The sequence below is a fragment of the Neoarius graeffei genome, chromosome 13 (genome assembly GCF_027579695.1).
Source record: "Neoarius graeffei isolate fNeoGra1 chromosome 13, fNeoGra1.pri, whole genome shotgun sequence".
NCBI lineage: Eukaryota > Metazoa > Chordata > Actinopteri > Siluriformes > Ariidae > Neoarius > Neoarius graeffei.
Window position 1 is genome coordinate 43,168,856 of NC_083581.1, and position 12,151 is coordinate 43,181,006.

General features: G+C 41.0%; 1 protein-coding gene across 2 annotated transcripts in view; it reads left to right on the forward strand.

Annotated features, from left to right (window-relative positions):
* The window catches only part of ddah1 (dimethylarginine dimethylaminohydrolase 1), a 151,050-nt gene that overhangs the window by 37,049 nt on the left and 101,850 nt on the right, over positions 1–12,151 (forward strand). Inside the window, exon 1 of one of the 2 annotated variants that reach the window (XM_060937769.1) lies at positions 3,280–3,742. The exons of the other annotated variant lie outside the window; for it this stretch is intronic. Within the exon in view, the coding sequence (XP_060793752.1) occupies positions 3,446–3,742 (297 nt within the window). The 5' untranslated portion in view covers positions 3,280–3,445. Of the gene's footprint in view, positions 1–3,279; positions 3,743–12,151 lie in introns of those variants that run through there. 2 annotated transcript variants of the gene reach the window in all.

The window sequence follows — 12,151 nt, forward strand, 5'->3', positions numbered from 1 at the left end:
TTTCAGGTCCTATGTCCACTACCGATGATGGTACCACATCAGAAGAAACCCTTCTCATCTCCAGCTGAGTGGGTGCAATTGGGCTAAGGATATCATTGCTAATATATATATATATATATATATATATATATATATATATATATATATATATATATATGGATAGAAAAAGTCACCACATCTTTAATTTATGAGGAAAATAGCCCATTCCCTCCAGAACTTGAAAAATATCAAGTCAACATTTGTTATTTTTGGCCAAATAGCTGTTTTTAGGTCCCAATAGAAAGAAAAATATGAATTTCTTGGGCAGACTACTACTAAAATATGAAAATTTGTATGTCAGTGTATGTAAATCTGAAATAGCTGCTAGTAGGAATTTTCCAATGTAGAGTTACAGAGTTCTGAATGTGGAAAAAAGTGAAAAATGATGAAACTGTCCATGTACAAAACAAATTATTAAAATATGAAGCAAGGGGCGTTTGTTAAAAAAAATCAGGGAGTAGTTACATCTTATATGAGAGCATCTTCACAAAAAATTAGAAGATCCTAAACCCCTAGCCACATGACCAAATAAGATGGCAAAAATGCCCTATTTTAGCCCCCTCGGAAAGGACGTAAGATGTTAAAAAATTTTTTAAAAATTCAGGAATATAATTTTCATCGCAAAATATGTTTCTGTGAACAGATAACAACCCTACAATTACTATGTAATGAGGAAAAAAATCTAACTAGTTTCATATTTCTACTAGGCCCCTTAGAGTTTTAATGAATTTTAAGCGATTTTGGCCAAAATGCCATTTTTGGCTTCCTATTATGCAAAAAGTATGTCCTTCAGAGGCTTTCTGGCAACAGATTTGAAAAGAGTGGGTATCATTCAGTAAGAATCTGCACACACAACTTTCTAGATAGCTGCAATAAAAAGTTATGGGTCTCTGAAGTTGGGGAAAGAGCCAATTTCGACATGTGGTGTTTTGACATCAATATTTCAAAGGCCTGTAGTTCCAAAACTACAACATAATTGGGGGCTAATATTTTGCATGTGTGGTACAAACATATGATTCTTGATTAGAGAATTTTTTGAGTAAAATCTGAGACGGTGATGTGGGGGAGTTCCTGAAATTTAGGTGAGTTGGCACGGAATGACCCCACTGTCATTTTGTTACCTGTGAAATTGCTTCGAATAAAAAAAGTTAATTTAAAAAAACCGTATTGCTTCCAATAAAAAAAGTTAATTTAAAAAAACATTGCGAAGCAGGGGCATAGCTAGGATTTTTCGGGGGGGGGGGGGGGGGGGGGGGGGCACACTGACTGGCAGCCTGAGTACATACCTGCAGGTTTGTAAATGAAAAAAATAGATTTGAGAAAATAATCTTTTTGATTCATTCTTTCATCTCGTGTTGCGAGCTGTCGGACAATCATTAGGCCAAATCAGCTTTATCCGGCAGTGTATGGATAGCGTCTCAACATCTTACCCTAGTCAACCGATGCAGATCTCTCCATTCTTGTTGTCTTACTGCTCATCAGCCAAAATGTTTCTAAGTAAAAGGTGTCATGGATGACGAATGGCAAAGATATCAATGTCGATCGCTCTGCCTTAGTGTATGTTCATCACCAGTCCTGACTATGTAACAAAAAATAATACCATTGCTAGTTTTAGGTAGCTGAGAAACTGGCTGTTTCATTATTGCGGTTTCTTCTATGTTTTCTTGATGCTGTGTTCTAGAAGCGACACACTAAAACTTAGCTTCGAAGCCACAAAACACAACTTTAATGGGGGGGAAAAAATCTATAAATTACTTACCTCTCTTCACGTTGAAAGAAGGAAGAAAGGTTCGCTTGTTTTGACACGGAAGTATTAACACGAGGAAATACTTGTATTTCGCAACCAAAAAGACTGCAGCTAGACTGGCAGCTTGACCAGGCTTTCCAGTGCGAGTGATCATGTTGCACTTGCGCAAAACTGGGTTTTTTGTGCCCAAACCACAGGAAGTCCATACAAGGTCATAGAGGCTGAGGTGACTTTCTAGTTTAATAAAAAGAAAAGTTACAGTGGGCGCTTTTCTAATATTATTATGCGGCTGTTGAAAAAATGTATCGTTCGACAAAGAGGGAGTCACAGGCACCGCCAGCGAAGTGTTTTGTTTTCTCTTCTACCGAACTCGGATATGCTCTGACTTTATAGTCTATTTATTTTACTAATTTATAATGAGCAGTACTTTATAAGATGACGCTCCATGCAATACTTTTATAATGCGGAATACCACACTCCATAATGTGCAACGCAACACATTCACCTCAGGACTGTGCACCTTACACACAACACATACACCAAGTCTGTGCACCTTACCTTATAATACTTCATAATGTGTAATATTTTATCTTATAATGTGACCCTCTCGTGCAATCATTTATAATGTGACTGTCTCTGTGCAATACCTCACTCCATAATGTGCAACACAACACATTCACCTCAGGACTGTGCACCTTACACACAACACATACACCAAGTCTGTGCACCTTACCTTACCTTGCAATACTTCATCTCATCTCATTATCTCTAGCCGCTTTATCCTGTTCTACAGGGTCGCAGGCAAGCTGGAGCCTATCCCAGCTGACTATGGGCGAAAGGCGGGGTACACCCTGGACAAGTCGCCGGGTCATCACAGGGCTGACACATAGACACAGACAACCATTCACACTCACATTCACACCTACGGCCAATTTAGAGTCACCAGTTAACCTAACCTGCATGTCTTTGGACTGTGGGGGAAACCGGAGCACCCGGAGGAAACCCACGCGGGCACGGGGAGAACATGCAAACTCCACACAGAAAGGCCCTCGCCGGCCCCGGGGCTCGAACCCAGGACCTTCTTGCTGTGAGGCGACAGCGCTAACCACTACACCACCGTGCCGCCGCAATACTTCATAATGTGTAATATTTTATCTTATAATGTGACTCTCCCGTGCAATCATAATGTGACTGTCTCTGTGCAATACTTTATATGTGCAATACCTCACTCCATAATGTGCAACACAACACATACACCTCAGACTGTGCACCTTACCCCCCCCCTTTTTTTCTCCCCCCTTCCTCTCTCTCTCTCCACGCTGTTTGCACTGTTATTGGAGATGCTTTAATCTCGTTGTACATGTGTATAGTGACAATAAAGGCATTCTATTCTATTCTTCTAATGTCTGAACAAGTGAATTGGTTTGGTGAGGATGAATCTCGGTGCGCGTCCACGTGAGCGTTTGTTGGTGCGCGTCACCGGGATGCTGTGACACGCCCACCGAGCGCGTGAAACTGCTCGTGCGCGATAGAAAGCGCCACTATAAGTAAACAAAACACACCGGAGAAGCGCGGCTGACAAATACACAACAAACACACGCCCTCTTTAAACGCGAGCTCGTGTGTGAGAGTCTGTGAGCGCGGCGCGGTAACTCGGTCATGGCCGGACTCATGTCGACGGGTTTCGGGAGATTCACTCACGCCGTGGTGCGTTCGATGCCCGCGTCGTTCGCTCCGAGCGCGCTCCGGAGCGCTGATGGGCAGGTGAACAGTGCGCGCGCGCAGCAGGAGCACGACTACTACGTGGACGTGCTGAAAACCCGGCTCGGTTTGGAGGTGCTCGAGCTTCCGGCTGACGAGTCCCTGCCCGACTGCGTGTTCGTGGAGGACGCGGCGGTGGTGTGCGGAGACACCGCCCTGATCACCAGACCCGGGGCCCAGAGCCGCCGCGGAGAGGTAACGTGCACAGGGAGACTTCCGGTTTAGTTCCGTTAAGCTACCGACTGCCTGCCTGCACGCACGTGATGCTAGACACTTGTTATCTCTACTTTCATTCCTCTATTAATATGAAATAACTCTTCTCTAAAAACATGGAAGGGTTGAACAGCAACAGCTGATCACTATAAGCCCTGTGTCCGAAATCACTCAGGCGGCCCCTACTCCCTATATAGTGAGCTCACTGGTAAACCCTTTCCGACACTAATCTGTCGCGCTGGTATTTACGTCATTACTGTCGCACAATTAAAACGTGCCAGATCAAAATAATACAAACATATATATGGGGGGTCCGTATCGTGAAATACCGTGACCGAGGTCTTAAAAGTAGGGCCGAGGTCATGGTATTCCACCATACGGACCGACCTTAAGCTGGTAAATAATATATTTTTTTTTACTTTACCAAATTCTAACAGAAAACGAGAGCGCCCGAAAGGGAGAGCCGAGCCGAGCCGAGCCGCCATTTTGAATCCTCATTCACGGCTGTAATGCAAATGGCTTCCTCCTCAGTATACAAGTGCACTTCCATGGCAGGAAAAAAACAACTACATTTTGCCGCCTATGTAGTCCCCTATTTATACAAATAGGAGTCATTCAGGATTCAGCCATGTTTTTGCTCGGCGTTAGCAACAGTTAGAGGTTTTTTTTTTTTATCTTTCTCCTTAAATGGTTTCTGTTATTTCTTCTTCCTCAGGGGAGTAAAACTCGCTTTCGCTGTGAACACTGTCGTTATCGATATCCATGCTGTAACATTAATGCTATTCTCCTGAAAATGCTGGCAAAAATGTATGATTTTTGATAATCTTATAAATAAATCTTATTTAAAAAAAAAAGAGGTGTTGACAAAAAATGCTACTATGTTGTTGTGAAAGAGCAAGTTGCCAGAGATCCATAACCGGGGTCCGTACCGTAGGATACAGACCCATTCGCCAGCCAATCACAGCGCAGGATTTGATGGAAACCGGACCGCAAAAAGAAAAAATATATATAAAATTTGCCAGTTGGGAGGTCTGTATCGTGAAATACCCACTGACCGTGAGTATTTTCAAGACCTCAGTCACGGTATTTCACGATACGGACCGACCTTTCTAACAGAAAATGAGAGCGCCCAAAAGGGAAACCATATTTAGAACAAACCTGCTACAAGCTCATTTTCGGCTTTCTCCTGAAACATTTTCCTTTATTTCGTCTTCATCAGGGTGGTAAAACTCGCTTTCTCTGTGAACGCTGTCATTATCACTATCCATGCTGTAAAATTAATGCTATTATACTGAGAAATGTGAAAATGAATCTTGACAAAAAATTGTGACTATGCTTGTTGTTGTGAACGAGCAAGTCGCCAAAGGTCCGTAACTGGGCTGCAGCTCGTAAGATCCCGGACCGTTCACAAGCCAATCGGAGCATGTGATTTGGTGGAAACCGGACCGCGAAAAAAATAAACATATGTATTTTTGTGATAAATACATATTATACTGAGCGTATTTCCCACATCAATCAATACAAAGTACCTGCATCTTTCAGTTCTTTTAAATCAAGACTGAATACTTTCTTCTTTGCCGCTGCCTTTTATTCAATCAAATTTGAGACTTTTAATTTGATTTCTTTCAGTGTGACCGCAATGCATGATGGGATATATTGCTTTGGTTAGCGACCATTGGTTGTACACTGCTTTTCATGATGCGTTGTGGGATACTTTGAGTGCACTATAGGGTCATTCCGTGCCAACTCACCTAAGGGTCCCCACATCACCGTCTCAGATTTTGCTCAAAAAATTCTCTAATCAAGAATCATATGTTTGTACCACACATGCAAAATATTAGCTCCCAATTCATTGTAGTTTTGGAACTACAGGCCTTTGAAATTTTGATGTCAAAATACCACATGACGAAATGGCTCTTTCCCCAACTTCAGAGACCCATAACTTTTTATTGCAGCTATCTAGACAGTTGTGTTTGCAGATTCTTACTGAATGATACCCACTCTCTTCAAATCTGTTGTCACAAAGCCTCTGAAGGACATACGTTTTGCATAATGGGAAGCCAAAAATGACGTTTTGGCCAAAATCACTTAAAATTCATTAAAACTCTAGGGGGCATAGTAGAAATATGAAGCTAGTTAGATTTTTTTCCTCACTACATAGTAATTGTAGGGTTGTTATCTGTTCACAGAAACATATTTTGCCATGAAATTTCAATTCCTGAATTTAAAATTTTTTTTTTAACATCTTACGTCCTTTCCGAGGGGGCTAAAATAGGGCATTTTTGCCATCTTATTTGGTCATGTGGCTAGGGGTTTAGGATCTTCTAATTTTTTGTGAAGATGCTCTCATATAAGATGTAACTACTCCCTGATTTTTTTTAACAAACGCCCCTTGCTTCATATTTTAATAATTTGTTTTGTACATGGACAGTTTCATCATTTTTCACTTTTTTCCACATTCAGAACTCTGTAACTCTACATTGGAAGATTCCTACTAGCAGCTATTTCAGATTTACATACACTGACACACAAATTTTCATATTTTAGTAGTAGTATGCCCAAGAAATTCATATTTTTCTTTCTATTGGGACCTAAAAACAGCTATTTGGCCAAAAATGACAAAAACGCTGGGCAGCTTTTAACAAACGGGAATAATGAAGGGGTGTTTTGCACACAAATTAAGGCTTATAAGAACCTAATCTAGGCATACACATTTCCTGAACAACTTTTACTGTATTGTATAGTATTTTTTGCAATTAGAAAATTTTAGGCATAATTGCAATTTTTGTTGAATATCCTTGGAAAATATAGAAAAATAACAACAAAATTCTGGAGTAGTATTTTTAATATACTTCAAGGTTGTGTAAGCACAAAACATTTAGCAATGAGGTTTTATTTACATATTAACATATTCAATGATCCATGATCATGATGTTGAAAAACATCACAAGATTTGTACATAATTTAAAGTCAAATATGGGCATCCGTGATAATGGGTAATTCATTCACAGGCAGTACAGTTTCATGTGATGTGCTAAGACACTCATAAACTGTCATCTAGTAGTACATAAGTTAAAACTTAAGTCTTTCACAAGTTTGAAGTCATCCTCTGTTAGTTGGTATTGGCGTCCCCCACTTTTTATGTTTGGGGCCTCTACCACACAAAGGACATGAAGCAAAGGCACCCAACATTCATCTTTCCTGCTTTGTGGTGGCCATGAGAATGTGTTGCCTCGTCCTTGTCTCATGAAATTGACATACACATCATTTTCTTCTTCATTTCTGGTGACAATATTTCCAATGTACCATTTTCTGTCATAAATACAGGCAATATATTTGCCCGGCTGGTACATATTTGGTGCAGATTGGGACATTTGGCTTGGGGCCTGTAACTGGGACTGTAAAACTGGTGTGGTTTCAGGTCCTATGTCCACTACCGATGATGGTACCACATCAGAAGAAACCCTTCTCATCTCCAGCTGAGTGGGTGCAATTGGGCTAAGGATATCATTGCTTATATATATATATATATATATATATATATATATATATATATATATATATATATATATATATATATATATGTATAGATAGATAGAAAAAGTCACCACATCTTTAATTTATGAGGAAAATAGCCCATTCCCTCCAGAACTTGAAAAATATCAAGTCAACATTTTTGTCCAAATAGCTGTTTTTAGGTCCCAATAGAAAGAAAAATATGAATTTCTTGGGCATACTACTACTAAAATATGAAAATTTGTATGTCAGTGTATGTAAATCTGAAATAGCTGCTAGTAGGAATTTTCCAATGTAGAGTTACAGAGTTCTGAATGTGGAAAAAAGTGAAAAATGATGAAACTGTCCATGTACAAAACAAATTATTAAAATATGAAGCAAGGGGCGTTTGTTAAAAAAAATCAGGGAGTAGTTACATCTTATATGAGAGCATCTTCACAAAAAATTAGAAGATCCTAAACCCCTAGCCACATTGCCAAATAAGATGGCAAAAATGCCCTATTTTAGCCCCCTCGGAAAGGACGTAAGATGTTAAAAAATTTTTTAAAAATTCAGGAATATAATTTTCATCGCAAAATATGTTTCTGTGAACAGATAACAACCCTACAATTACTATGTAATGAGGAAAAAAATCTAACTAGTTTCATATTTCTACTAGGCCCCTTAGAGTTTTAATGAATTTTAAGCGATTTTGGCCAAAATGCCATTTTTGGCTTCCTATTATGCAAAAAGTATGTCCTTCAGAGGCTTTCTGGCAACAGATTTGAAAAGAGTGGGTATCATTCAGTAAGAATCTGCACACACAACTTTCTAGATAGCTGCAATAAAAAGTTATGGGTCTCTGAAGTTGGGGAAAGAGCCAATTTCGACATGTGGTGTTTTGACATCAATATTTCAAAGGCCTGTAGTTCCAAAACTACAACATAATTGGGGGCTAATATTTTGCATGTGTGGTACAAACATATGATTCTTGATTAGAGAATTTTTTGAGTAAAATCTGAGACGGTGATGTGGGGGAGTTCCTGAAATTTAGGTGAGTTGGCACGGAATGACCCTATATAGAGTGTGAATAATCCGCACTAAGGTTTCGGACAGCACTACAGAATGGCATCCCCACTATATAGTGCCCTATATAGTGCATAGGGAGTGATTTCAGACACAGAGAGGGTTTGTTGGTAAATGAGTTGGTTTGGACCTGATGATGTGCACTGGGATGATTGTGACATTTACAGTGTGTGATGCTCTCTTATCTGCAGGTGCACATCTGTGTGTGTGTGTGTGTGTGTGTGTGTGTGTGTGTGTGTGTGTGTGTGTGCGCGCGTGCGCACACGTAGCCTGGCATTAGAGCAGTGCTGCTCCTGGAGATCTCCTGCATTCAGCATTTTCATGTTTTTAAAGGGTTAGCACTGTCGCCTCACAACAAGAAGGGTCCAGGTTCAAACCCCACGGCTGATTGGGGCTTTTCTGTGTGGAGTTTGTATGTTCTATCCGTGTCTGTGTGGGCTTCCTCCCACAGTCCAAAGACATGCGGATTAGGTCAACTGACTACTCTACTCTAAAGTGTGTGTGTGTGTGTGTGTGTGTGTGTGTGTGTGTGTGTGTGTGTGTGTGGTTTGTCTGGTGAAGCCACAACAGGCCTAGCAAGCCGGCGGTGGATGAAGTGTGCTCAAGTATTGTCACTAATACAATAATATCACTTCTGAGTAAGCGATTAACATTTTTTGGCAAGTCATCCTATACTAGTGGTGATCCGGTTAAATGCTCTCATATGTCCCGCCTCCAGGGGTGTGTCTTGCTCTACAGTATCAGCTCGTTAGCAGTAAACATGGTTTTTCCCTTTTCCAGCCATCGCTTGATTTGAGAATAAATGATTGGAATTTATGCATTCATGTGCAAGTTGGTGGTTTTGACAGGTTTTGTTGACTTGTTGAACACTGGACTGTTGCTCCGTCAGACTGATGGAGAACAAGATTCTGTCTGTACACTGTCTCAGTAAGAAACAGTAATATCACACTACCTAGATGTCTTCCAGTGACAATCCTGCAGCTCTCCAAGCACCATCGGCAATGCTGATGCACCACCTCGCCTTAAATATGTACCCTGTAAATCCAAAAACATGTATGCTAATTTTTGAAAAAGTTGTTAGCATTACTTACCGCAGGATCCACGATACCATTTGTCAATGTTAGTTGAACGTCTGTAAGATGAACTTTTCTCTCCGGCAGCAGTTTTTCTCCCAGGGTTCATGCTCAACAGAGGGGTGAGCAGTGGCTCATTACCATTTAAAAGAACAGGCACTCAGACTGGCTGTTCTGAACAGGGCTGTTTAGACCGGGGGAGAAGGGAGCTGTGGGGCTTTATCCTTGTGGTATTTTGACCAAAGCAGGTCATAGACATTTCATGAATACCCCTTTTCCACCAAATCAGTTCCAGGGCTGGTTCACAACTCGTTCAACTTGCGAGCCAGCTGAGAACCAGTTTGCTTTTCCATAGCTCGCGGTGCTAAGGGAAGCCACATCAGTTATGTCGCTGTATACGTCAGTTACATTGCTGTATATGTCAGTTACGTCACTACGTTTGCATAAAACTTGGCACGAATATCGAAGCAAAAACAACACGGAAGAAGCAGCAGCAACAACAACAATGGAACGCGAAGTCATCCATTATAACAATAATGGATGACTTCGCGTTTGTACAGCTGCTGCTTCTTGTCGCTTAAAAATGGCGATCTTTCGCGGTCTTATTGTCGTTGGTCTTAACAACTCCACCCCCCCGACATAAGCGGTTCTTTCCTCTGGCCCAGCAGAGAGTTGGTGCTAGCCTGGAACCAGTTTTTCTGGCCCCAGAGCCAGTTCTTTGTCAGTGGAAACAGAAAACCCGGTTCCAAACTAAGCACTGGCCCCGAACCAGCCCTGGAACTGCTTTGGTGGAAAGGGGGCATAAGTCTTCAGGGAACTGTGCTAACTTTGGGAAAAGGGGTCTAATATGTCCCCTTTAAAGTGTCCAGGTTTGTGTGAAGGTGGTGGTGAGAAATCTTCCACAGCTGAAAAAAAAAGAAAAAAAAAGATTGATTAGACTGAACGGGGTGTGGCATGACGTATCTTGAACAGTACTGGTCATTGTCCGTCAGTCGAACACTGCCACTTCCTTATTCAAAATGAAATACTTCTTCATATGGGATCAGATTCTGGCTCTGAAGACATTTCATTGGAAATTTGAGCATAATTTGGATGAGAACTTCTTTTAGCTACGGTTAATTTATCCATCTTGGTCTCTTTGTTCATATATCAGCATCTCCTCCTGCTTTTTCAAAACTATAGGAGACATTCCTTGGATTTAAAAGTCTCACAGATTAGTGCTTGAGATTAGCACAATCCTATTAGCTTTGCAGAACAAGTCAATGGAGTGTGGCTTGATTTCTTCAAGGAAGCAATCGATTCCTGATTCTTAAGGGACTTGACTCACTGAGCTGGGTGTGACCGCATGCAAACGAGCTGTGTCTGGCACACACTTTACACCTTACAGGTGCAAACACAGTGTTTCCCTTAAGTTTACTGGTGTGGTGTGTTTTTCTTTTTTTTTTTTTTTGAGGGGGTTGCTGGATGAGGATGGTCACCTGCAGGATCCCTCCCCGTGGCTCCTATTGCAGAGCATTTAGACCTGAATAAACAGTTAAAGGAGTCATATTTAAGTCTTCACATTTATTTTAGAACAATGATTAGAACAATTTTTACAAGAGAACTGCACTCCTGATTTTTCTTTTTCTGGACCTTAAAATATGTGGGGGAGGACTTTCGGAGGGGTCACGTTGGGGGGAGCCCCCAAATATAATAGTAGGGGAAACACTGAAACATGCGCACATGAGTATGAAGAATATTAGGTTTTCCAAAACTTGTAAATCAGGTAGAAAACGTTTAGTTCAGTTCAAAACACAAACATTTCCACACAAGTTTACTAAAAGACTGATAAACGAGGCCCAATGTGTGGAGAAGAAAACCTCGAGTCCGAGTCAAGTCCAAGTCATTAAAAAAAATTTCGAGTCGAGTCCGAGAACAAGACTCCAACCGCACCATTTGACGGTGGCTGTTTCAGCGCCATTAACGTTAGTTTGTTCCTGAACTACATAACGTGAACAGGTGAATGTGCTTCTCTTTGTCAGGGAGTGTGAAGTATTTTGTCAGAGATGGTTGGGAGACGGATGTAAGTGCAGAAGGTGTGTTTATTAATACAAGTGAAGATTGTAAAACAATCCAGAATGGCAGGAAAAATCGTGAAACAGGCAATAGGTCAACAAGGCACAAACAGGCTATTGTAGACTACACAGAATGAAAGACGAGAAACAGGAAATCAAGGATCAGGAAACCAAACAAGGAAATAAGGCTCAGTAATGTGTCAGCGACGCAACTCAATACTTCGCAAAGAAGGTGTCTTTTCACAGTTTTTATACAGGTGCACTGACTGCGCTTTAATCCTGTGCAGGTGTGAGTTGTTTACGGCACATGCGCGAGAATCTGCTTGGTGTGTGTGCTGTCCGGAGTACACCCGAGAGTCTATCTGATGCACATGCCAAGGCGTGCAGGTGTGACACTCTTGAATGAAATTAGTACAAAAATTAATATAGATATAAATATCTTATGCCAAATTATTATGGCATGTTGCAAAAAATAAAGAAGAAAAATCTGAGTCCTCATCTCCAATTTACGAGTCCGAATGCAGTTAATGCACGGGTGTCCAAGTCGAGTCATGAGTCCTTAAAATTAGGGCACAAGTCGGAGTCCTGGACTATAATACTATAAGCCTGCAACAAAATAATTTTATCGGGCCCCAATAATGTTCCTGGTCAGGTGCTTGGGGAATGTGCAGACCAGCTGGCTC